The 27,101-nt window shown below is 42.8% G+C and overlaps 1 protein-coding gene across 1 annotated transcript in view; it reads right to left on the bottom strand.

The window, feature by feature from the left end:
* LOC124799023 (cilia- and flagella-associated protein 161-like) overlaps positions 1 to 18,817 on the bottom strand; it is a 200,651-nt gene extending 181,834 nt beyond the window's left edge. Inside the window, exon 1 of the mRNA XM_047262560.1 lies at positions 18,730 to 18,817. Coding sequence (XP_047118516.1) covers positions 18,730 to 18,817 — 88 coding nt within the window. The remainder of the gene's footprint in view (positions 1 to 18,729) is intronic.
* Positions 18,818 to 27,101: the final 8,284 nt, after the last annotated feature.

The following is a 27,101-nucleotide window of genomic DNA, read 5'->3' as shown; positions in this document are numbered from 1 at the left end:
GCCGAACCATAAACCAGACTCCCATAGTCAAGGCGAGATTGAACAAGGGCTCTGTAGAGATGCAGCAGCGTAGAGCGATCTGCACCACAGTTGGTGTTGCTCATGCAGTGGAGGACATTGAGGTGCTGCCAGCACTTCCACTTAAGCTGACGAAGGTGAGGTAGCCAAGTCACTCGGGCGTCGAAAACCATTCCTAAGAATCGATAGGTCTCCACTACAGTGGGTGGATCGTCATTAAGATAAAGTTCAAGTTGCGGATGAACGGTACGACACCGACAGAAGTGCATGACACCCGACTTCGAGGCTGAAAACTGGAAGCCATGGGCTAGAGCCCATGATTGCGCCTTGTGAAAGGCTCCCTGTAGGTGCCGCTCAGCAACACCAGTACTGGAGGAGCAATACGAAATGCAGAAGTCATCAGCATACAGAAAAGGGGAGACAAGGGGAGACCGACGGTCCTACAGCTGCTGCTAGGCCGTTAATGACCACTAATAATAGAAATACACTCAATACGGAGTCCTGCGGAAAGCTATTTCCTGAATACGGAGGGAACTACGGGAGGCACAAACTTGCACACAGTAAGTACAGAGTGACAGAACGTTTTGGATAAAAATCGGAAGCGGGCCCCAGAGACCCCACTCATACAATGAGGCAAGGATATAATATCGCCAGGTCATGTCGTATGCTTTACGTAAGTCTAAAGGACGGCAATCAGGTGTTGGCGTCTGGAAAAGGCTGTTCGGGTGGCAGACTTAAGTGGCACAAAATTATCAGTGGTAGAGCGACCCTGGCGGAAGCCGCCCTGACAAGGAGCCAGTAGGCCACGTGACTAAAGGACCCAACCCAACCGCCGACACACCATACGTTCCAGCAGCTTACAGAGAACGTTGGTCAGACTGATGGGCTGATAGCTATCCACATCAAGCAGATTTTTACCGGGTTTTAGCACCAGAATGATGGTGCTCTCCCGCCACTGCGATGGAAAGACGCCATCGCACCATATCCGGTTGAAGATGACGAGGAGATATCGCTTGTAATCAGACGAGAGATGTTTAATCATCTGACTGTGGAACCGATGCGGCCCAGGAGCTGTGTCGGGGCAATGTGCAAGGGCGCTGAGGAGCTCCCACTTTGTAAAGGGGGCGTTATAGGGTTCACTGTGGCGTGTAGTGAACGAGAGGACTTTCCTTTCCATCCGCCGTTTGAGGGTGCGAAAGGGTGGGGGGTAGTTCTCCGATGCAGAGGCTCAAACATACTGCTCAGCAAAGTGTTTGCATCGTGTCTGCGTCGGTAGAGAGCACGCCATTGATTTTAACGCCAGGGACACCTTTTGGGATCTGGTACCTAAAAAGACGTCTGATCTTCGTCCATATTTGGGAAGATGACGTATGGCACCCAATGGTCGACACGTACAACTCCTAACACTCCTGTTTCCGTCATTTTATAAGCAGACGAACAGGGGCACGAAGCCGTTTAAAGGCTATTAGGAGCTCTAGGGAAGGGTGTCGCTTATGTCGCTGTAGAACTCGCCGACGCTCTTTAATTGCCTCAGCGACTTCCGGCGACCACCAAGGGACTGTCTTTTGCCAGGGCACCCTAGAGAAGGACGAATCGCGTTTTTCGCCACAGAAGCGATCGTTGTAGTGACCTGCTCAATCGCACTATCGATGGCACCGTGTGGAGGAGATTCAACGGTGATAGCAGAGGTGAAGGCTATCCCGTTTGCCTTGTTTAAAACCCATCTGGGTAGGCGACCATGGGTATGACTCCAGGGGAGTGACAGGAAGATTGGGAAGCGGTCACTACCACACAGGTCGTCGTGTGCTCTCCAGTGGATAGACAGGAGAAGTCCTGGGCTGCAAATTGATAAATCAATTGGCGATTAACTACCATGAGCCATACTGAAATGTGTGGCGGCCTCAGTATTTAAGAGGCAGATGTCAAGTTGGGACACTAAATTTTCGACATCCCTGCCACGGCCAGTAAGCATGGTGCTACCCCACAAGGGGTTATGGGCATTAAAGTCTCCCAAAAGTAGGAAAGGTTTAGGGAGTTGATCAATCAGTGCAGCCAATACGTTCGGGGATACTGCACCATCTGGAGGAAGATATATGTTGCAGACAGTTATTTCCTGCATCGTCCATATCCTGACAGCCACAGCTTCAAGAGGAGTTTCAAGGGGCACAGGTTCACTACATACCGAGTTCAGGACATAAGAGCAAACTCCACCTGACACTCTACTATACTCGCTGTGGTTCTTCTAATATCCCCTGTAGCCGCGAAGGGCAGGGGTCCGCACTTCCGGGATCCAGGGTTCCCGAAGGGCAATGCAGAAAGCAGGTGTAAAGCTTAAGAGTTGCTATAGCTTAGCTAGGTGGTGGAAAAAACTGCCGCAATTCCACTGGAGGATGACGTGATCGTGAGACTGGTAAGGCATGAAACACTCAATGAGGCAGTATACGCCTCAGGGTCACTTGCTGCCACCGACTCATTTCCTGAATGCGCTATATCCATTGTGTGTGAGGGTCTGGCGAGATCTAGGTCCTCAGAGGACACGAGAATCATCACCTCATCCTCAGACGCAGAGCTTGTATGCAGCAGTGTGGGGTTTCCACTGCAATTCCCTTCGTTTTGGGGGCCTTCTTTCTGGATTTCTCTCACCGATCCTTGGGTTTCCGGGGGGGGGGGGGGGGGGGGCGGGGATCACTGATTCCGTCTCTGGGATAGAGGATGATCGTGAAGCCCTATGACCAGCTGCTTTTGGCCACTTCAGACACTGGTGGATGTCATCTTTCCCACTAGCAGAAACCTGGGAAGGGAGTGACCCAAGGGACTCCTCCCTAGCGTGAGGAGCTGAGGAAGACTTACACTTCTCTGGCTGAGAAGTGGGGACTGGTGTCCCTGATGGTTAGGGAGACAGTGCTCCCCAGGTAGGTGGTGCAGGAGCAACAGGGAGGGAAGTGTCCCCCACCATCAAAGGAGCAGGTGTAGTCTTCCAGCTCTGAGAGCCGACTGGAACTCGTGGAACTGAAGGGGCTACAACTGTTCACATAGCGGTGGCATAAGAGGAGGTCATAGCCACAGGATGTAGGTGCTCAAATTTCCTCTTAGCCTCAGTGTACATAAGTCGGTCTAGGGTCTTGTATTACATGATTTTCCTTTCTCGCTGTAAAATCCTGCAGTCTGATGAGCAAGGAGAATGATGCTCTCCACAGTTGACACAGATGGGAGGAGGGCCACCACAATCTCGACATGTGATGCTGGAAGTACAGCGGGAAGACATATGGCCGAACTTCCAGCACTTAAAGCACCGCATTAGGGGAAGGATATATAGCTTGATATCACAGCGGTAGACCATCACCTTGACCTTCTCAGGTAATGTGTCACCCTCTAAGGCGAAGACGAAGGCACTGGTGGCAACCTGATTATCCCTCAGACCCCGATGGACGTGCCACACGAAATGAACTCCTCGTCGCTCTAAGTTGGCGTGCAGCTCGTCGTCGGACTGCAAAAGAATGTCCCTGTGGAATATAATACCCTGGACCACATTTAAGCTCTTATGAGGCATGATGGTAACGGAAACATCGTCATCCTTGTCACAAGTGAGTAATGCCCGTGACTGGGCAGAGAATGCCATTTTTATGAAGACTGACCCCGACCGCATTTTGTACAAGCCCTCCTCCTCCCCAAACTTGTCCTCTAAATGCTCTACAAAAAATGGGGTTTCATCAAGACAAAGGTGTCCTCATCAGCTCCCAAACAAACGAGGTACTGGGGCAAATAAGGTTCTCTGCCATCCTTAGCCTGGCGTTCCTCCCATGGTGTGGCCAGGGAGGGGAACGATTTAGTATCATACTTCCTTGCATTGTGCTGAGACTTGGAACGCATAGAGACTGCTGGCGTCTGATCACCAGCAAGTGATGACGTGATACGCTTCATCGTGCGTTATTTGCCCTGATGCCACCCACTCCGACCAGGGGCCCTCCCCAGGGCGCCACCCAGCTGCAGCAAAGGCCTCCTGGCAGGATGGCCATTGCCGAGAGACCCGATGCCCCAGGATGACAGACATCTACTCCTTGGCATCAGCAGTGCAATCCCTGTGTAGTCAGGGGCAACAACCAACAGAGTACATGGCGGCCCTACCACAATGGACTGGCTACCTTGCTGGATATGAGATGCAAAGAATTCCATGGTCATCGTCGGCGCAGAAAACAACACTCCATAGTGGGTGGAGGAAAATGCACCCAGGAATGTGTCCTCGACCAAAAGATGGAGGATGAGCGGGACTGCAAAGCCTCGAAGAGAAAGTGGACTAAAGAGCTTAATGCAGGATGGACACTATGCACCATGTAAGGCGCCCTTCCGCAATTGGTTCGCTCTTCGGGATAATTTTGAAATATAGTGGTCCACCCCTACAGGCGACCATCACATAAAGGCCGAAAGGTGTGAGACTCCTTGTAGTCGCCTCTTATGACAGGCAGGAATACCTCGGGCCTATTCTAACCCCCTGGCCCGCAGGGGAGGAGAGCAGGGGTTACGTTCCGCGTCGAGCCATCCGGATTCCAGGTTTACATGTTTCCCTAAACTGATTAAGGTAAACACCGGAATGATTCCTTTCAAAGGGTCAGTGCCCCTTTCCTTCTCCATTCTTCCCCAGCCCGGTGCTTGTGTTCTAGCGATAATAACCTCGTCGTCGTCTCCTTTCTTTCGTATATCATGCTCCGAATATGAGCGAATGGTCCAGTGTTATGACACCATAAACAAATCCTTTAAAAGCTCAGGCACGGACCTGTCATTCTCCACGATACACATTTCCAAACATTTGCTAGTTCAGCAAGGTAAGCTGAATCACTCCTATAGAAACTCGGGGGATAAGTTTTGGGAGAATGGAAAATGTGGAGGAGAGTTCCTGTGTAACTCAATAGATGAGAACTTTACCTTCGAAAAGTATGCATTAAGGTTGGAGCATTAGTCTGGCATATTTTTTTCTGTCAGGGGTTTCATAACAGAGTACACCTTTCTACAAGTCAAAGTGTTATTCTGAAAACTGTGAAACCATTCGGATGTGTGTATTGCACATTACGTCTTCTAGTTTAAGCACACTAAGTCTGACGTTGTGCGTGATACCCGTTTGAATCTTATGAGTTGATACTGGAACGTATTAGAATTACCATACTGAGCCACATAATATTACCTACAAACCAGAGGTAACGGAATGTTACCGTGAAATTAGAGAAGAGAACAAGGAAAATTCATTGCTCGAGATATCATCAAAGTATAAACTAAAATCCCTACTAAATTCATGACGTTGTAAAATGCAAATAAATGGTGAAGACCAGTCCATTCTAGTGAATAGTAACCAAATGAAAACGGTGCTCCCAGAGTACACAAGCGACATAAGGTCACGCAGGTGAGACAAATTGACCCTAAAGATGAAACCACTCCAACATAGACGACATACGTACAGAAAGAACTGCCGAACAGTTTATTATCATAACTGGTGCTATTCACAGATCTGTAAGCAATAATAAATATGTAACGTACAGGAATGTACACAAAACATAGGTATACCACTTTTTCCAAGCAGTGTTTCCCTTGACATATCCAAGCAACTCATTTCTTAAGTGCTGAAGGTTTTGTCTGCATTAGGCGTCTAGACGATAGTCAAAGAGTTTTCTTTCACATGAGACATGTCGTCAATTGTTATGAGAAACCGTTGCTAAGTGCAGGTACTGCAAGGCTCTATAAAATGTCTAAAAAACGTCGTAATTCGCCACCAAAAGCTCACTGTAAATACTTCATTACAACCGGTTTCAATCCTCATACCATCGTCAGGTACACCAAGGAAGAGAACATATAAAATGCATATCATATTTAACTGTCAGTATATAGCTAATTGGTATACAGGCTCAAGGAAACTCAACGAAATAAGATGTCACATACTCACCTAAGACGTTTATCAAATATAAGTCACTGAAAATAAAAGTAAATAATACATAATAATTCCAATGGAGATACATTCACTAATGTTCGTAATTAACGTTAGTATCCCATTATATAAATTACTGCTACTACATATTATATACTCTCACGGATCTGCTAACAGTAGGAAATGGTTTTATTTTTTTTATGCTCGAACAACCAGATGAAGGACTGCCAGCAGAAGGAATAACCAAAGATGACTGCCTTATGAAGAAAGGCTCATTAGAACCAGTTCAAAAGTCATTTACAGTCGGTTTCACCAAAGAAAGTACTTGAGTGACTGGATGCCACGAGTACCTACACGAAAGAGCTGTTCATTCAACCTAATGCGTAGAAGGCTAGGGCACGAGACAACGCAGCGAACTACACTCGAATCAATTCGGGACATCGGTTAACGACCGGTTTTTACACCTGCTATGGAGGGTATTGTTTTAAGCAGAATCTTACATCTACAGCTATACTCTGCAAGCCACGGTGGAATGTAAGGCAGACGGTACTTCCCAGTTTACCCGGATAAGAGTATCTCTCCATGAAGAAGACAGACTGCACGAGAAGGAAGACTGCTTAAATGTATTTGTGCGAGCTGTAATTAGTCTGTTCTGGTCTTCGCGGTTGGCATGGGAGCGATAGATAAGACGCTGCAATATATTCCTAGATTCTTCACTAAATAATAGTTCCCGAAACCTGTAAATTCAGTGTTTTCAACATTCGTGTGACTCTCCACTCGGTCAAACATACCTGTGAGCATACGCGCAACTTTTCTTTATATACGTTCCATATCCTCTTTGAGTCCTATTTGGCACGTGTCTCGCATTTGAGCAATATTCTAGTGTGGGTCGCATGAGTGGTTTCTTAAGCTACCATCTTTTCTCAAAAAGGTCACAATGAACCGAATTCTGCCACCTGCTTGCCCCACGACTGGCCTCTGTTTTCATTCCATTTCGTATCCTTACAAATCATTGTGTTGTTGTGGTCTTTAGTCCGAAGATTGGCTTGATGCAGCTCTCGAAGCTACTCTATCCTGTTCAAGACTCTTCCTCTCCAAATAACTAGTGCAGCTGACATCCCTTTGAATCTGCTGGTCTCCCTCTACGATTTTAATCCTCATCACTTTCTTCCAATACTAAATTCGTGATCTCTTGATGTCTCAAAATGTAGCCTATCAGTCTATTTCTTCTTCTAATCAGGTTGTGCCACAAACTTCTTTTCTCATCAATTCTGATCAGTATCTCCACATGTTACGTGATCTACCCGTCTAATGTTCTGCATTCTCCTGTGGCGCCACGTTTCAAAATCTTCTACTTTCTTCTTGTCTAAACTGTTTATCGTCCACGTTTCACTTCCATACATAGGTACACTCCCACAAATACGTTCAGCGCAGACTACCTAACACTTAAATCTATATTCGATGTTACAAATTTCTCTTCTTCAGAAATGTTTTTCTTACCATTGCCAGTCTACATTTTATCTCCTCTCTGTTTACGCCATCATCCGTTGCGTGGCTGTCTAAATAGCAAAACCAATCTACTACTTTAAGTGTCTCATTTCATACCCTAATTTCCTCAGCATTACCTGATTTAATTCAACTACACCATTATACTTGTCTTGCTTTTGTTGGTGTTCATCTTAAATCCTCCGTCCGAGACACTGTCCATTCCGTTTAACTGCTCTTTGCTGTCTCTGATTGAATGACAATGTCATCGGCAAACCTCGAAGTTTTATTTCTTTTACCTGAACTTTAATTCCTGCTCCAAATTATTATTTTCTTAAACTGCTTGTCCAATATACAAATTTATTAACTCCCTCCCTTCTCAACCAATGAGTCCCTTTCACACCCTTCCTCTCTTATAAGTGCCTTCTGTTTTCTGTGCAACTTGAAAATAGCCTTTCGCTCCCTGTTTTTTACCCCTGCTACCTTTAGAATTTCAAAGAGAGTATTCCAGTCACCCTTAAAGGCTTTTCCTAAGTTTACAAACGTTATAAACATAGATCTCCCTTTAATTGCAATGATTACATTCCTGAGGGTATTTCGCCCGTCTCATACATCTTGCATACCAGATGGAATAATTTTGTAATGGGCGGCCTCCCAAGGTTATCAGTAGGTTTGACAGAATATCGTCTACTCCGGAGCCTTTTTTCGGGTAGGTCCTTCAGTGCTCTGTCAAACTCTTCACGCAGTATCATATCTCCCATTTCATCTTCATCTGCGTCCCCTTCCCTTTCTTTAGTCTAGCTTTGAAGTTCATCTTCATAGTGTAGATCCTCTATATACGCCTTCCACTATTCGGCTTTACATTCCTTGGTTAGGATCGTTACACACAGGTATTTGTATCTGTTTAGTGATTCCAGTTGTGACACACTACGAGCTATGTTTTTGGGTTTTGTAAAGGGCACATTTTGCATTTATTAACATTTACAGGAAGTTATCTGTCCTTACGCCATGCCACATAGAAATATCATAAAGATCTGACTGGCTATTTGTGGAACATTTTTCCCATAGTAGATAATTGAGGTTACTATTAATAATATCTGCCAGGTCATTAATACGCAATATGAACAGCAAAGATCGCAACACACTTTCCTAAGACACGCCTGAAGTTACTTCCATTTGTCGGTGACTCCCCGTTCAGTATACCGTGCTGCGTCTTACCTACGAGTACACTTGTAAATAGAAACATATACGAGTAAAAGCTTTTCAGCTACATACATAGATATAGTCGACATTCCTAGAGGAAGGATTCATATGCACTAAAAGCAACTAAAACATGTAAGCAATAAAAATTGCAGATATATGCAAATCAAGAAATCCATACTACAATACGCGATACAAGTATTGAAAATAATCCCTACTTAAAAGGAAAGAACCAATAGTAAATCCGACCATATTTACACACTCAAACACTTTATCAGCTGCTTCTAACATCAACGATAATAACTGTTTGTCGTGTCTCTTGCAGTATATTACGAACTATTTTTCAGATTTTTTATCTTCCAAAAATTTTAATGTTTGAAAAGTTTCTCTCCACTTCATATTACGTTGGAGGGCAAAATTTCAATGCAGGAATGTGGATAACAGAGAAGTTCTCTAATTTTTTCTCTGACTTCCCGCTAAGTACGAGCTGACGTCCTGAATAAAATGTAGCCCACATCCCTAGACACCATCTTACTTACATTAAACATAAACTGAATCTGCAAGATCACCAGGTCATTACTCTTTCGTAACACAATGCTGTATTTTCAGAACAGACACTAAAGAAGTCCTGCTCCAGCCAATAGGTTAATATTTGCAGTGTGATTTCGTGTGTAAAAGCTGGCTTTGCATTGCAGCTATCTATATTTTTAGCTTCATTAACTTTTTCAGGGTAAACGAAAACCACTGGACGCAAGCACGGCTTACTGTAAAGACACTTTCGCACGTTTTATTGGGAAGTCCTGGTCATACCTCACGAAAAAGACCAAAATTTATGGTAACTTCTCTCATCTGTGGATAGAACTGTGTTACAGTCGCTTACGTAAATTTTAAGTTATCCTGATAAGGAAGTGGCACAAGGATCGTATAGGCTGCTGAATGTGTGACAACACTTCATAAAACCTGTCACGGCTAATCATCTCATAGCACATTTCCTCGTCAGTTTTCCTTGATCCGCCCATCAATAAAGTGTACAGCTTTAGTGTACAATCATGGCACCCATCTACGCTGAGCGGCAAATTGCTTCTTTTGTTGTAATTTTGGCAATGTATAGGCCAACGAAAATGATATATGGACATAAGTACCGGTATCAAATTTGTGTATCTGAAAAAATGCTTAACTAACATTATAATAAAAAAACATTAAGCATCTTTTGCAGATGGTCTGAAGATGGCAGCCTAGCTGAAATGGATCCATTAAAATAAATACATCGTTAAACTGCTATAGCACCAACCTGGAATTTGTTACATAACACGGGGAATGTTCAGTTTCCAGCCATATTCCCACTTCACACAAAGTATTCAAAGTCCAAAAGTCTTGCAAAATATTTCAGAGTAGCCTTCATAAATAAAAGTTCCCGTGACGTATGATAACTCTCGAGTTTGAAAACTGTCAGAAATATTGCAAAGTCTAACTAGAATCATACCTACTTCAATGTCTCACAACTTAGCACACTTGTAGAACTTCTCCATGTCAGCATACACCACTAAGTCGCTGCTCATCTCTCTACACTCACAATCATGACAGTCCGCAACCACGTCAGCACAATCACCATAGTTGCAGAAGGACCTGCACTGGCATTCATCAGAAACACCCGACGTATACATTGACCTTGCAGATGCGACTCCAGCATGCCAAGGCAATTACGCCTTTCAATCTAAGATGCGTTAACGAAAAATGATTTAGAAATCCTACGGAAACTTCTGATGTCATATGTGCAATATGAAACACAATAGTAATGAAGGAATCCTTAGACGAAAATGCCCTGTGAAGCAGTTGCTGTTAGGTCTTGTTTGCAGAGTTTAAAACTGAGTGAGTAACTACATTTGGTTCTTAGATGTACAGGGTAAATGGTGTGACAGCAGGTATGAAACAAAATTCACTAATTTTGAATAAAAATTATTGATTTCAGTGCTATATTAAATGATTTTGGCACAAAATTAGTCTCATTTTGATACAAAATTCCATAATTTCAATACAGAACTCGCTGATCTCGACTCAAAATTGAAAAATGAAGATGCAGTTCAAGAAAATTAAACACAAATCGATAGCTCACACTGACGAGCGTATTAATCAGTAGTTATCTTGCTGAAGGAAGCACACAAGTTTTCGTTGGAAATTATTTAGAAATCCTGTGGAAACATTCAAGCTGATGTACTCCCCATATTTAAATATGTAAATGCAGAGTAGCTGAGATGCAGTACCACTGAACATATGAAATTATTGTATTTTTGCAGTTACTCCCCTAAACATTTAGTTCTTCCATACTTCCTCATATCTGAACCCTCCTAGAAGTCATTGTATGACGTTGCTATATCGTTAGACTTTGTAAGCATTTGTTGCCCCATACCTCTGGAAACCTGGAGGAATCCACTGTGGTACCACTTTGCTAGCCTGCTAGATCTGCTGACAGTCGTATACCACCATGTGGAAAACGGATAGCAGCAGTTCAATACTCTGAGTCGGATTTACCCACACAAATGGATGTACAGTATTTTTACTGTCTGTCAATGTAGCTCCTAAAGGACAGAATTCTTAAAGTTGCACTGCACAGTGGTATCTAGAAAAAGTGTATATTTTGTAACACGAGGCATACTTGACATAGGCGACAAATGATTGTAGGCATAACATCCTGAACGATTATACTGCTGAGTGCAGCAGCATAGATATAAGCATCTTTGACTGAAACCTATTCGTTCATTGGAATTTAACTGAAAAATCGCTTAAAACACTAAAAAAGCAATCCTGTAATGTGGCGTTTGCAGAGTATAAACCTCCTCTGCGATATATGTTGCTCTCCAAGAAACGCATTTCACTTACAGTCAATCCTCAACCCTTGAAGGTTATCATGCATTCTGTCAGAATGATGCACAAAATACGAACTGCCAAACCAGAATTGGATGGGAATTTCGTAACCATTTGATGCCACGTATCTCTGGGCTTGCCCAATCCATGTAACACAGAATCGACGCTGTGTGGGATGTAACGACTACTGACAAATTCCATGGACATTAAAGCCTATGTGCTGTGAAAATATGTGATAGTTAAAAAATAATACTGTCGTCAATAGTGGTGAATATTCACTGAATCTGACTGTGGCTTTACCCGTAAAAATTGTTAACTAGGCCCCAGCAAAGATCATGAAAATCCTGTTGAATACTGCTATGGAGTTGTTACACCAGATTAGTCTATTTGTCAATGTGAATGGATGGACTGCGTTTGCATGTCCTAATGTTGGCTTGGTGCTCTCTATCGCCTCGAAGTTGTTGAAAGAGCTTGAATACTTCTCATGTGAGTGTCTTGCTAGAAAGCTGAATGTTTCCGCGTTCTGGTGCTAGATAGTATGTCAGAAGTAGAGTTACTTAAAAATATCGTAAACGCTTACTCATGTTGGAATGAAATTAGAATGGATTTTCATGTTCATACATATCACTACAAGGGTTACATCGCACACCTCCAACACAATATAATGCTATCCAGTCCTAAAATTGGAGGAAGGTTAAGTGTGAAAGTGTGTAACCTTAGAAACGTGACCACACTGTTGCATTATGCGTTGTGGCAGTAGCCACTAGCAGGGTCACAGCGGAGCAGGCTTGTTATAGTTGGGTATCGTTGAGTGTTTGTGAAAGCTCTGAGGCTGAAACTATTAAAAGGGAAAACGATGTGATATGCGTCTGTCCACATTCCAAACTGTGTGAAGTGTATCAGGATCATTGACGCGGCCTCTCTACAGGCGTGTAATGTATGCCATTGTAGGTGGCCTGCAGCATTCGGGTGAGGCTACTGCAGCCACTTCAGCTATGGTTCAGAAGCCAGTTGTGTGCAGCCTGTCGTTGTATGCTGCCTCCTGTTGACGTTTATAAGAAGCCTTAGTGGACAACGCCAGTCAATGTCTCATATCAGTCTATAGACTTCACACCTCTTACTGGCCTGTAGACGTTTGCATAATTGAAATAAAACATCCAAATAAGTAAAACAACACCGCAATCTGAGTCCTTGTCACGCACCCTCCTGACCAGCTGTGCAGGGACAGTCGGGGTGGTGTGGAAGAGGACCTTCCGATGCAGCATTTATTCAAACAGCACTTAATTTCAAAACAGAGCAACTGGGATCTTATCACTGACATGTGGGGTGATGAGGACTGTTTAGATACAATTTTAAACTGGGATATTTGAATTTCTTGTCATTTTGAAATGCTGTTCTATTTGACAAGTGACCTGAGACATCAATGGAATGCCCGATCACCATCTTGAGTTTTTACAAGTGACCGTCTTGGATTCTATACTAAGTAAAAGTGATCTGGCAACCATATAGCCTATTATCATATGCCCAGGTCGACCATCTCGAATTCTGATACCATAGGGCTGTGAATAACCCAGTAGGACAAGTGAGCTGGCAGCTATACAGGCTGTGCTCCGGTCTTCCAACTTGGATTGTGATGCCATAGGGATGTACTCAGGTCAACCATCTTGGACTTCATACTTAGGACAATTAGGATCAGTCAACGATCATGGATTTTTGAATTTCTTGCCATTTTTATCTTAGAAAAATTGAACTATTTTGAATTTCTCGACACTTTTTGAAATTCTGCACTTTATAAAAAGGACAGTTGGCCTGTGATTGCACGAGGGTGGGAGAGATATCTGGCAACAGTGACATTATAGGACGAAGGGAGGTGGTGGGGTAAATCTGGCAACTGTGTATGCGTCTCAGATCCCACGTAGCCCCCATATGCAAAGGCTTACAAATGAGCGATACTGAAATAAGAATTCGTGGTACTAAGAAATGATTGAGATTATTCACAGCAAACAAAGTACCAGGCCCTGAGAGGAATCATATTACACATTACAGCATGTCCCTTTCAAACCTCCCGCATTTCACAGGCCCACAAATAAAACTACAGTAGGTGTCATAATGGAATTGCACCATATGCTAGAGAATCTCAGGGAATTTATTTAAGAATCATCAGTACTGCTCTACATGTAAACCACTTCTAGCACGAAGAATATCGAGTCTATATTCAATTTCTTGCCATGCTTTTCGTAACATGTTTCTGGCACTGTTGCAGTCACATCAGTGACACGATGTCTTAACACAGAAATGTCATCCACTTTGATAGCACATAAGTGGTCCTTTGCGAATCCCTCAAGAAGAAATCCAGTGTTGTTTTGTCAGGGGAACGTGATGGCCATGCAAGGGGTTCTCCTCGTCCGATTGATCGACTGGGAAATTTTCTATCCAGGAACTTGCGAACAGCCGTGACTTACGAAATGAAGCTTCATCTTGTTGAAAGATGATGTTGGGTTATAAGTCTAGTATCTGAGGGTATTCAGACTGCTCCAACATGTCCAGATACACTGACCAATTCATTGTGTTTACTGCCAAGAAGAATTGTCCAGGAATTCTGTCGTGCATTCGCCCACAGCAGGCGATCAATTTAGGTACATCACGTTTATGTTCAGTGATAGCAAGTGGATGTTGCGAGCCCCAAATCCGAGCATTATACTGATTAACCGGTCCTTACACATGAAAGGCTGCCTCACCTGAGAATAAATATCTTTCGTATCAATACACTGCAGCATATCTGTAGAAAATTGTTGTCGGATTGATTTGTCGTTCGGCATCAGATGACGCATGGAATTGCACATTGTAAGCATACAAAGGACGATGTTAGCGTACTACACGATGCAGAGTTCCTCAGGGTACAGTAGGTTGCCTAGATTTCTAGAGAATTGATTTGCGTTGGCTTCTGAAAAGCGCTTGTCTGATGCCCTCCACTGCCTCTTCCAAAACACTAGGACGTGTGCTGCCAGAATTTTTCAAAACATTTCCAGTTGGCTTAAACTTACGATACCATCCCCAAATTGTTTACACATCACGTGAATGACGTCTATGCAACGTAAGATAATTTCTTTGCACAGTAATCGGCGATTTTGTATCTGCTATAGAATCGCCATTCCCACTTCATATGACCATGCTGCACTCTGGCGAGTATGGTTTGCACGTCTGACGCGGGAGTATAAGTTGCTTGAGATGCTCTTGTTAGCACATGGCTCAATTTCATTATCATATTAACTGTCGTTTTCTTTCCTGTGAAGTATGGAACATTTTTATATTGAATACGCTGATGTAGTACTCTTTTTAGTAATTTATATCTATCTAGAAACATCCCGTGTGATTGCAACAGAGTGCAGGTCAATCTAGTTTACTAAATGCATACAAAAACGGGTTTCCTGTTCCGGATTCTTAAGCACATTATAAACTCGACTAATGCTACGAGTCTGGACGAAAAGTAGCTTTTCTACAAGAATAAGGATGACTCGAAGAAAACATATTTAAAAGGAGCACAGCTTGTTTTATTCATACACGATACCTTACAAATACGAGTTTTAGAGAAGAGAAGATTCTCTGTTCCTGGCTTTCTGAAAGGCTTTCGACACTGTACCACATCCTCGATTAATAACCAGAATCCATCATGAGATACAATGTGTATTATCACATAAGCGATTACGTCAAAGATCTTTTGACTAATAGAACCCAGTACATAATAATGGGCGACGATTGTTCAAAGATAGTGAGACAGAGTGTGTCCCAAGGAAACTAGTGCTATTAATTAGCATAAACGATTTATCAGAGGGAGTACGCAGCACTATCATATTGTTGATTAATGATGCTGTTATCAGAAGGAAAGCATCACCGTTCGAAGATCTCAAGGAAATGCATAAACACTTTGCCCAAATTTACACTTAATGACATGAATGGCAGCTCACTTTAAAAGTGAGCTAACGATACATAATGTTCTTAAGAAAAAGAACGAATCCGATGGTAACAAATTACAAGATCGGCTGTAAACTTCTGGAGCCCTCTAATAGTTTAAATACTTATGAGTGATACTAATACGTGGTATGAAATACAACGAAACGTAACATCGGTAGTAGGGAAGAGGGATGGAAAATTTATATTTGTTGGAAGGGTTCTCGGATGTGCATTTCACGTATAAAGGAAATATCACACAACGTGGCAGCAGACGTCGAACGAATTCAGAGATGTGCTGCTGGGATCGTAACAGAAAGTATAGCCTTTAGGAAAGTTTACAGGAACTTAAATGGGAATCTTCGGAAGAAAGACGACCCGTGATCTCACTGAGCAATCAGCTAATGAAGTATTTGCATCAATGGGTGGTTCACAGCAGATGGATTGTCACTGAATTTTGACAAGACCCAGTACATACTGTTTAGTACCTCACAAAGAATACCTGGCCCTATAAGTATAATGTATTCAAACAATGAAATTAAAGCTGTAGACAGTGCCAAATTTTTAGGGCTACAAATTGACCACAACCTAAATTGGAAAACTCACACACTAGACTTAATGAAACACCTTAGATACACTACATTTGCAATACGCATGATAGCAGAAATATGTGATTTAAAAATGAAGAAGTTAGTTTATTCGGCATACTTCCAGTCACTAATGAGTTATGGAATTATTTTTTGGGGAAACTCCTCTCACAAAGAGAACATTTTCAAAATTCAGAAACGAGTCATTAGAATTATATCTGGTGTCAGTCCTAGATCATCATGCAGAGACCTCTTTAAGATACTTGGTATTCTAACTACTACTTCTCAGTACATATACTCATTGATGTCCTTTTTCATTTCCAATATGTCTCTTTTTACACAAAATAGTGCAAAACATGATTATAATACCAGAACCAAAAACAATTTGTGTAAGGACTACAAAAGCTTAACATTAGTACAAAAAGGAGTCAAATACATGGGCACTCATATATTCAATAACTTACCAGAGCATATCAAAGGTCTTGTAAGGGATAAAGATCGGTTTCAGAGTGAATTAAAGAACTTCCTGTTGGCCAACTATTTCTACTTCATCGATGAATATCTTCACAAGGATTATAGATCATAACTCTGTCTGCATTAGAATTGTACAACATCCATGTATCTGAGTAGAAAATAAATAAATAAATAAATAAAACCTTTGACTCTTTCCACATCCGAGACACTCCTCTCCAAGGGATCCATGGAAAACGATAAATGTAATGTAACACTGACCTGGCACATTTCTGTTGGTGCTAATATTGTTACCAAGTACCCTCTGCTACTCACTGTGATTGCAGCTTATGTAAGATTCAGGTAGGTGTATAAAGGGATTTCAAAAAGTAATTTACACTTTATTAAGACACACAAAGTAACTTATAGTCAATACTGCACTCCACTTCAAAGTGGCAGACAAATGGCACTATGTTCGACATAGTCACCAAGTCCCAGTAAACAACTTTCGGAACGTCCTGGCAATTGTTCAGTTCCTTGACGATACAAATCCGCTCCTTGGTTATCAAACCATTGGAGATTAGCCCTGTAAACGATCGTCGGAAAATCTGCAATTGCTACTAATTACCTCCTCGATTGTCTCAGTAAACAAAGGTCGGAACTTTCTGGCAATTGTTCAATTCTTCGCCGATACAAGTCCGCTCTTTGGTCACCAAGCCATTGGGGAATAGCTGTGTAAACGTCCTCATCGTCGGAAAATCTGCAGTGGCTGCGATTCAATTCCTCAAGTACCTGGACACGGTCGTCTGTGGGCGATGTCGACGGTCTTCCTTTCTGATCACCCACGTCTGGGCGGCCTTGATCATATTGTTGGCGCACTTTCACTATGGCTGGACTCTACATGGCATTCGCTCGATATACCCCCAAAATTTCAAGTTGAATATGCGTACGAGTTAGACTTTTGCCCACAAGAATCGTACTGTCCGATGTACTTCAACTTTGGAGTGCATTTCTAGATCCCACACCGTTTCACTCCCACACTGTGATGCACCTGTTACCTATACCGCAGCAGAACTATGTCTGCACGAAACCGAGGACATGTCTACTCTTCTGATAATGCGCCAGTCTTATGGCGCAGATCTTAGTATGGGACAAGATGTGTAAATCAATTACAACTGCAATATTTACAGGTAAATGTGCCTTCATGCGAAATATTTAATTTAAATATAAACGTGGTTTCACTAATATAAGTATTTTTTCCTGATTCTCGTCCACATTTTAGTGTACGGAATCTGTAATCAGATCCATTCGTTTCTTGTCCATGTAAATTTGTGTTTTGCTCAGGAACTTTTTTACAATAGTAAACAAAGAAACACCACCTGACAACGAACTATTCCGTCCCATACCAGTTTGTCCGCGTTGTCAGCTCGCATAAGGATACCATTTTAATCAATACGTTCCACAAGCGTGAAACTACTGGAGTATCAATATGGTAGCATTTGGTCACAGTGTCCATAGTTGCTCACTTTCCATTTCCGTCAGTGATGTTGGTTCGCCCTACCACAGTCGTTCTCTAGGAATGGACGTTTCCTACGTCCAAGTAGGGAGGCTAGGGCTTAGTGAGGTATGTTAGCTAGCATGAAGTTTCCAGAAGGCTGGGCGAAAGCTCTGCCCAGGAAAATTGACCCCAAAAAAATCTGAAATTTTCGTCCAGTATTCCTCGAAAACAGCTGCTCAGGTCTATTTGCACCCCAAAGAGCCTTACCCACACAAAAAATGTCCCATAGGAGTCACAGTCTACCTACACTCTGAAAGTTTTTGTACACCCCAATCACCCTTAACCCATTTCTGCCTGAGTTATTTATTTCTTCTGATTTCTACAAATTAGATATTTATCTGTTTATTGTCATCAAAGAAAAGCAATACAACAATCAAAACAAAAAATAATCAATAATTCAAACAAAAAAGGGCGTAACATACATGTCACGCTAGGCAGAACATACATTTTAGGCAGAATATATGACAACAAGTAAAATAATACACTGTATGTGATTCACATCAAGTTCAGGCGACAGTACTCACTTCCTGTGATATGGCACAAAAAACTCTATGCACAAACCAACATCACATTTGCAGCACATTGTTCTTGGGGTTCCTTTGTAGTTTTCCGCCGCACAGCGTCTGCTTTTATCTGTGGCACCATGGCTACCAGATGATTTGCTTCATCATATCTAATGTCATACAGCACTCTGCCTTGGTTTGAATTACCTGCAGGGCGTCCAGGACCTCTTGGTACTGCAGCATTGTAAGTCAGGTAACATTTCACAATGTAGCGCCGGAAGTGCAGCTGAGGCATATTTATACCAGTCTTTCTATGAAGAAGCCACCCATTATGTATAGAGATATGTAGAAGCCATGTAAAAATTGGCCACCACCATTTCTTTCCTCTGACACTCACTCTATATAACGCTACATTTTCATCCATTCGGTCAGTTCCTCCCATATTTTTGTTGTATTCTCCAATTTCATTAGGTTGGGGTACAAGTATTCTTTTCTTTTCCTGTCTAGAGTATCGGGCAACGGTGCTGACTGACTGATACCATGGGTTGTGGAAGCAATTGTCACTGTAGAATTATGTAGCCATGTGGCAACGATTATTCCACTTTCCTTGTAATCAAAATCTCCTCTCTTATTCCTTTTGGACATAGTGTTAGAAGGTATGAGATGACACTCTTTAGGCAGACGGTTCTCACGAATAGTCCCAGTTGCACCAAAACCTTGTTGTTTCAGGTAAATCAACAATGTTTGTGATGTAAACAGGTTGTCAAAATAAAACCTATAGGGAAGATGTTTGTTCTTTTCAGGAAGAGAATCGATTATTTGAATCAAAGGAGCAGCACATTTTCCAAATGCGTTCTCATATTTTTCATTCCTCTGAGGATCAGCTCCTTGGTATATTTGAAAGTCCACTAGATAACCCATGGTTGTGTTTAGACACCATGCTTTGTACCCAAGTCTAATGGGTTTACCTTTCAGAAACTGTTTACATCCATGTCTGCCAAAATACTTTATCATGCTCTCATCGTAAGACAAATCTTGCTCAGGTTGAAAGCGGAGAGCAAACTGTTTTCTTAGCATATTTATTAATGGACGCAGTTTCCACATTCTATCATTAGCATCTATTTTTGTGTTGTCACACGAGTGAATGAATCTCATAATTGTTAAACCTGCCCTTTCTCATCGTGCTGTGGACCATGTCATTTCTCATGTCCAATCCAGAATCCCAGTAATATCTTCTGCTAGGTAAATGATTATAGCCAGAAAGAATTTGAATTCCTAGAAAACCTTTTATCTCTTCATATGTTATTTTTGGATCCGAGCAGTTCTTGAACAAAGCATACTTCGTCTATTCAGTGAGAAGAAATTCAATTACTTTGTCGTTCCAAAATAATTCGAGACACTGAACTGGAGACAAGTTTCTGTATTTACTATAATCACTCTCAGGAAATACAGAACTAACGCTACGCAGATCGTCTTTTTTCGTATCTCTGATTACAGTTTTTAAGATCTGTGACTTTTCCTGTTCATCTGGTTTATTATCAGGAGAGAAACTAATCCCAGGTTCACTGCCTAACCTGTTTTTACTTGCAAAAACCACTTCTGCACCAGCCTGGAGTTGCCTTGGTCCAAGATGATCCACGTTTCCTCTCCCATCTTCTTCCCCAGAATCTTCATCCGAATCCACATTAGCTTAAGGAGGTTCAATAAATATATCTGTTGCATCTTCTTCCTCCCCTTCAAGAATAGACAGGATCTCATGGAGAGACAGACCTCTAAAGAGAACGAATCGTTATTTTCACTGTTTTGCCTAGGGTGACATATATGCAACACAAAATTAAAACTGTATTTGGAGCCACAAAAATAAGAATTGCATTTTGTAGATAACCATTAACATAAATTTCAGTACTTTTAACATTATAATCAACCACAATTTAAACAAATAAAAAATGATACTTACTTCTTATTGCAAGACACACCACACTCAGAAAAGTCTTCCGTACTTGAAGCACCAGTCACTGGCCACTTAATGCTTGCAACTGACTGAAACCTACCTAAACATGAACAACAAAACCTCCTTATCTGAAAGCCATACAACAATAGCCACTCCAAACGCAGGCATTGTTGTCAACGAGAGAAAACAATGACAGGCTGTTCCGTGACATATATGTTGCGCTAGGCAGAAATGGGTTAACACGAGTTTTGTAATGTTCAGTTTGTCCTCCATGTATGTTTATGTGCTTGTAGGTTCGATATGGAATTGTCAACTACCATGTGTGGTAGGCTAAGTTGCCACTTTGAATATTACTGGTACGCTCTGTCCACTCAAATGTGACTCCTAGCCAAAAGCCTGAATAACCACCTTTAGCAGCACGGTCCATTGAAAGACGAGCAGAAAGAGCGTCAGGTTCTGGAAGGTACTGACAGGGATGTGGAGCCACGCTGATTCCAGTGCTGCGACCAGTTACGCCAGGTTTCATGGTTGACGATCCATGGCGCATGCATGATCAAGGTGGTCCCACAGATTCTCGACTGAGTTTAAATTTAGAGAGTTTTTTGGACAGAGGAGTGCAGTAAACCCAACTTGTGCTCTTCACACCACGAATGTATATTCCGAACTGTGTGACATGCTGCGTTGTCCTGCTAGAAGATGCCATTGTATTTAGAAAACACAAGCTGCATTTAAGAGTGTACATGGTCCCCACGGATAGATGCATATTTGTGTTGATCCGTTGTGTTTTCCAGAATGACGAGGTCACCCTGCAAATGCCACGAAAACATTCCCCAGATCATAGCCCTCTCTTCTCCGACCTGAACCCTTCCGACGATTGTTGCAGGATCGTTGGTCTCAGTCTTATCATGCCGTTCACCCAACGATCATCTGTCCGGTGGAGCATAAAACGTCGCCACTCAGTAGACGTAATGCTGCCGAGGCCCATACACAGCAACATTCGCTGACCTGTCGTTGAAGAGAGACTGATGGTAGCCTCTTGGTACATCTGGACAGTCTGTTGCTCAAAATTGCACGTACACTTCGCAGCTTCTGTTTGCCCCTGTATTCTCTGGCCAGTGGTGCACACAGTTGCCTCGGCGCCGGTTTTAAATAACTCAATTTTGCTGTACATGGTATAATTTAATCACGACGGCATGCGAATAGTTTACAAACGTATCCGTTGCGGAAATGCTTCCCCCCCTTGGCCTGAAAGCCAATGATTGTGCCCATTTCGACTTTAGATAAAGCGCTCCATTTTCAGATTAAGACAACTACTGCACCGTTTTCCGCGTCCCCCAAACACGCTCTATATACCTTCCACTGCTAGTGCTACCATCTGCCGTCTGTGCGTGGTTATTGCACGTTGACATCGAACTTCCGGGGGGTATCACATTAATGTGACTGGACTGTATACCTTAAAGAGAATAAAACTACTTGAGACTTTGATTTGGCACTGGTCAAAAGAGACATCAGCGGCTAGGTGTGGATAAGTGGCTCCCTGCCAGAGATGGGCGCAAGTGCAGACAATGTATGCAGACAGTCCGTTTCAGAACTCTTTATTAAGAATCAAACATTAACGCAGAGCAGTGCGTCTGCACCAAGCAGACAATAGGCAATGGATGATGTCCCTCAGACGTGAGCAAGCTTGCACAGACGCGCCGGCAGGGTGTGACAGCAAAACGAGGCAGTAACGAGACAGCTGGTCACCAGGGCTAGACAGGCATGCCCAATAGGACCACCTGGGTGATGAATATGGAACTACAGGCAGGAGAGCAGTGGCGGATTGCGGAGGTCCCCCACTTCATAGAGCTGGCTGGAACTCACTGCATGGCTCAAACCAGGAGACACCAGCAGAATGCTGTCTGCCCAGGCTCAGGCAGTCACACGCAGTTATTGGTACGGGGCTTGGAGATGGCGGTTGAGGATGTGCAATAATTATGGTAACGACTGGCGTGGGCTGTATATCATGGTATAGCCCAGTTGTAATGATGATGACATGGTGAACCTTATGGTTTAAATACCACTGTCCAGGACTGTCGCTGCGGAAGGTATCGTGTTTCTGTTTCGATTGGAAACATCTGGAACAGAGGCCGATGATCGAGGTCTAGCTACTGTCATTCGGGAGTTGCTCAATGCCCAGACTCGGCTGATGGCTCGCGGAAGTGGACGGAACAGAATCGACAGCGTTTGGTGAGGTTGCTGTGTAGGGAGGGGCGTTGACCACTGCTGGCAGGCTGTGGCCGCGGCCTAATTATGATTATGAGCTCTGTTCCATGCCACTAGAATTCTATGCCACTACACATCAGTGAAATATGTTTGCCCTATCGCAGTAGTTCTCCAGGAGTGGATGTTTCCTGTGGCTAGGTGGACAAGCTAGGACTTGAGGAGGTATGACAGGCCATCTCCTGACAAGCAGCTAACAGGAAATTTCCAGGAGGATTCGTGAAAGCTGCCCCCGGTGAAATCTGCGCACTCAAAAAAGAAAAAAAAACAGAAAAAAATTGTGAAATCTGCGCCCAGTATTCATCTAAACTATCAGCACTTGATCTATCTGCGACCTAAGAGTATTAAAGAGCATATGTTGAAAATGCGTATTCTACTAGCCAAAGTTGATAGTTAATTTAAGAGCCGTGGTTATCTGTGAATAGAATTCTGGTAGCCGCTGGCCGTTGTAGCCGAGCGGTTCTAGGCGCTTCAGTCTGCAACCGCGTGACTGCTATGGTCGCAGATTCGAATCCTGCCTCGAGCATGGATGTGTGTGATGTCCTTAGGTTAGTTAGATTTAAGTAGTTCTAAGTTCTAGGGGACTGATGACCTCAGATGTTAAGTCCCATAGTGCTCAGAGCCATTTGAACCATTCTTTCTGGTAGCCATAAGTATCCTGAAATACCACTCCATATACACGAGAGTGTAAACTAGTGATGCAGCACAGTTTAACTGGCTGAAACGTGTCACATTGGAATGAATGAAGCAGTTGAACGTCATGTGAATAACAGCAGCGCCTCATTAAACGACAGTTTCGGCAAAGCAAGGAGTGGAGGTGATTAGTGTTTAACGTCCCGTCGACAATGAGCTCATTACAGACGGAACACAAGCTCTGATTAGGGAAGGATGAAGAAGGAAAGCGGCCGTGCCCTTTCGAAGGAATCATTCCGGTATTTGCCTTAAATGGTTAGGGAAAGCTCGGACGCCTGTTTGAACCGTCCAGTGTGCTAACCACTGCGGTACCCCGCTCGCTACTGTGTAAGAGTACTTTCTTGATGAAATATCATTTACGTACATCTACATCGCTTCAGACAAATATCGGGCTGGTTCCTCTGAAAGAGCACGGCCGATTTCCCTTCCTATCCTTCCCTAATCCGAGCTTGTGCTCCGTCTCTAACGACGCCGTTGTCGACGGGACGTTAAACACTGATCTCCTCTTCCTCCTCCTAGATCTGTGTCATCGTCCAGCCTCTCTCTACACGTTATCACGTGTCAGGCGTATTTCACGCATGTTTAACACATTTCACATGTTATTTGTATACGTATTTCACCTGTATATCTAGCAAATTTCGTTCTGCAGTAGCTTAATGTTTATGACGTCTATCTCCTGAACCACGTGTCGTACAATTACGTAATTTTGTAAGTATTCGTGATTACTGTCTGCGAAATGTATTCTGAATAGGGTTAGTAGTAAAGAAGTAATAAATTAAGACGTCGTACGTGACGCTGCAGGTTTTCACGCATCTCAGGGTTTATGATATGATTTCTCCTGAACTGTATGTCATAGAATGATACACTATTCTAGGTACGTTTAGTGGCGAATGTGGGTACTATCTGCGATATGTGTTGCGAATAGAGTTAGCAGCAAAGAAGTAACAGATGTAAACGACATTCATGTGCGGCAGTTTTTCACGCATCTCAGTGTTTATGACGTTGTAGCTCCATAACCGAGGACCACGAGAAAGACAGGCCGCGACGTGTACGTCACGAGGGTGGGCTTGAGCTCGCTCATTAGGTCAGCTCAGCAGACGAACTGCGATTCCACTCCTGTTAACTCGTAACTGGATATTTATGTACAAACGAAAATTGCATCTTCTACTGAAATACGCTTCTATGGAGTCTTACGGGCTACTAGTACTACAAAGACCGGATGCCCGTAAGCTCACCACCAATTTTTTACAGCTGTACTAGGTACAATAAAACTAAAATCATGCCAAAATGATTATCGCTTGCATGAGGCACTACACATTATATGAAATGAGGACTGTTAAGCACAAGAGACTAATGCTATAAACAGGCCATTATTCAATTTGAGTCGAGCACTGGTAGTAAATTACAGCATACTGCAAATTTGTATGTTTCGTTGTAGCACTAGTTATCAGTAAGACTCTATAATAGCGGATTCATGTAGAAGATGCAATTCTCGTTTGTATGTAAACACCCAGTTACGGGTTAACAGGTGTAGAAACGTAGTTCGTCTGCTGAGCTGAAGTGAGTAAGCGAGCGAATTGAGGCCCATCCTCGTGAAGTACGTGGAAAATGTGCCGTGAAAACAGTTCTTCTACATCTACACCTGCATCTGCATCTCCATGTTTACTCCGCAATTGGCCTGGCAAAGAGTTCATCGTATGATTTTCAAGCTGTTGCTCTGCCGTCCTATTCCGAAAAGCGTGCGGGAAAGACAAACACTTAAATCTGATTTCTCCTTTTTTATTATGATCATCATTTCTCCCCATGTAGGTGGGCGGAACAAAATATTTTCACACACTGAGAAGAAAGTTGGTGATGACCTTCACCCATGACGCGAGCGATTACAGAGATCGCGCGTCCGAACAGTTCACACGCCCGCCCGTAGAGGCCACCTGAGTCGGCCCCCTGGCGCGCTCTGGTGAGCCGCCAAAGAAACTATTATTTGAGCGAGCGCAGACGTGTGGCTCGGCCTATTCCGTACACTGTATCACTGTTGTTCAGATCAACGTCTTCTACTCACAACCTGTACTTCATTGTACCTTACGTGTTGCCCTTTAAATCACTATGTTCCAAAATCGTGTTTGTTCTTGCTACAGCAGTTAGTGGTTGAAATTTCATGAGAAGATTCTACCTCAGCGGAATAAGCCTTTGTTTTAGTCATTGCCACCCAAATTCGTGTATCATGTCCGTGCCAGCTCTCCCCTATTTTGCGATGATACAAAACGAGCTAATATTCTTTAAACTTTTTCGATGTCCACCATCAATCCTGTATGCTGATCTCACAGTTAATAGTAAACAGGTAATGAAATACTGTATAACGTCAGTTTCATGCGGGAGTTTAACTGCATGAACATCGAAATTTTCGTAAGCTATAAACTTTTTTCCTTTTTTTATTTTGTGAGGGCTATCAGAGAGAAAAAGTTTTTTTAAGATTTGAAATTATAAGTAAAGTTCGTTACAAGTCACTAAGTGCTCTCATTTTCAATTACTCGATGGGTTTTCGAGCATCCTGAGCTACACTAAATTTTCAGTGCCACCACCATCCCCTTGTTAGGAAGATGGTTCGTATCCCCAAGGCGATTCTTTCCAGCTAGTAAATGATATGTGTAGCTAACTTGGTTTACATAGGTCTACTGGATTAAGAGGAGATGTGGAACATACACACATATATACATACATAAATACGTACATCCATTTTTATAATATGTATGGATTTACCCGTCACGCCCACCTCTTAACGACTTTCCCCTGCCAGACTTGTGTATATCTTCCTGTGAGCTGTGGTTTTTGTTCCATTTATCATTTCGCTCTACTCAAATACATGAAAATGATATTTATTTGGTTTACTTTATTTTCTGTAACAACACTGAGTAATTTTCGAGTAATATGTACATGAACCTTGAAAGCATAAACTGTTATAACCAACTAAAAAGGGGGAAAGTTTTACGTTCCGTAGTCATCGAACTCATTAGATACGAAGTACAAGCTCGGATTGTTTCTAGAATGAGGAAGGAAATTGGTTGTGTCCTTTACAAAGGAACCATCTCAGCATTTGCTCGCGCGATTTAGGGAAATCACGTGAAACATAAATCTGATTGGCCGGAATACGAGACTAGTGTGCTAACCACTGCGCCACCTCGCTCGGTACTCAGATAAGATTACGGTAATGGAAGCCCGCGAGATGATAGTACCTTATCTGATGTTTTGGCTATATAAGAAGCAAAGGCAAACATGGTTGGCCTATCCTAATAATGTACTGACATTATATGGACAGAAATTGTCTCTTTGTCTCTTATCGTTGGCTGCATGAACGTGTCTATGTACCACAATAAACTTTGGAATTCGTCTGATTAGGGAATTGCCACTGGTAAGACGAAAAAACGCGACGCATGTTTAGATGCAGCTTTTACAACAAAGGCTTACAGCTCTGAATACTGTTGCCGAGCGGAAAGGCGCAATGGTTTGAAGCACTGGGCTCACATTCGAGAGTAGTGGGGCTCAAATCTCAGAACGGGAATCCTGATTTCCGTCGATTCCATACGTCACTCATGGAGATTACCAGGAGGGGTCCGTCCCACTCTTGTCCACTCCGAGACGCGAAAATTAAAATCTATGACCACGAATGGAATATTAA

Source organism: Schistocerca piceifrons, chromosome 5, assembly GCF_021461385.2.
Source record: "Schistocerca piceifrons isolate TAMUIC-IGC-003096 chromosome 5, iqSchPice1.1, whole genome shotgun sequence".
Taxonomy (NCBI): Eukaryota; Metazoa; Arthropoda; class Insecta; order Orthoptera; family Acrididae; genus Schistocerca; species Schistocerca piceifrons.
Note: the sequence above shows the minus strand (reverse complement) of the source record. Positions and strands in the feature narration are given on the sequence as shown.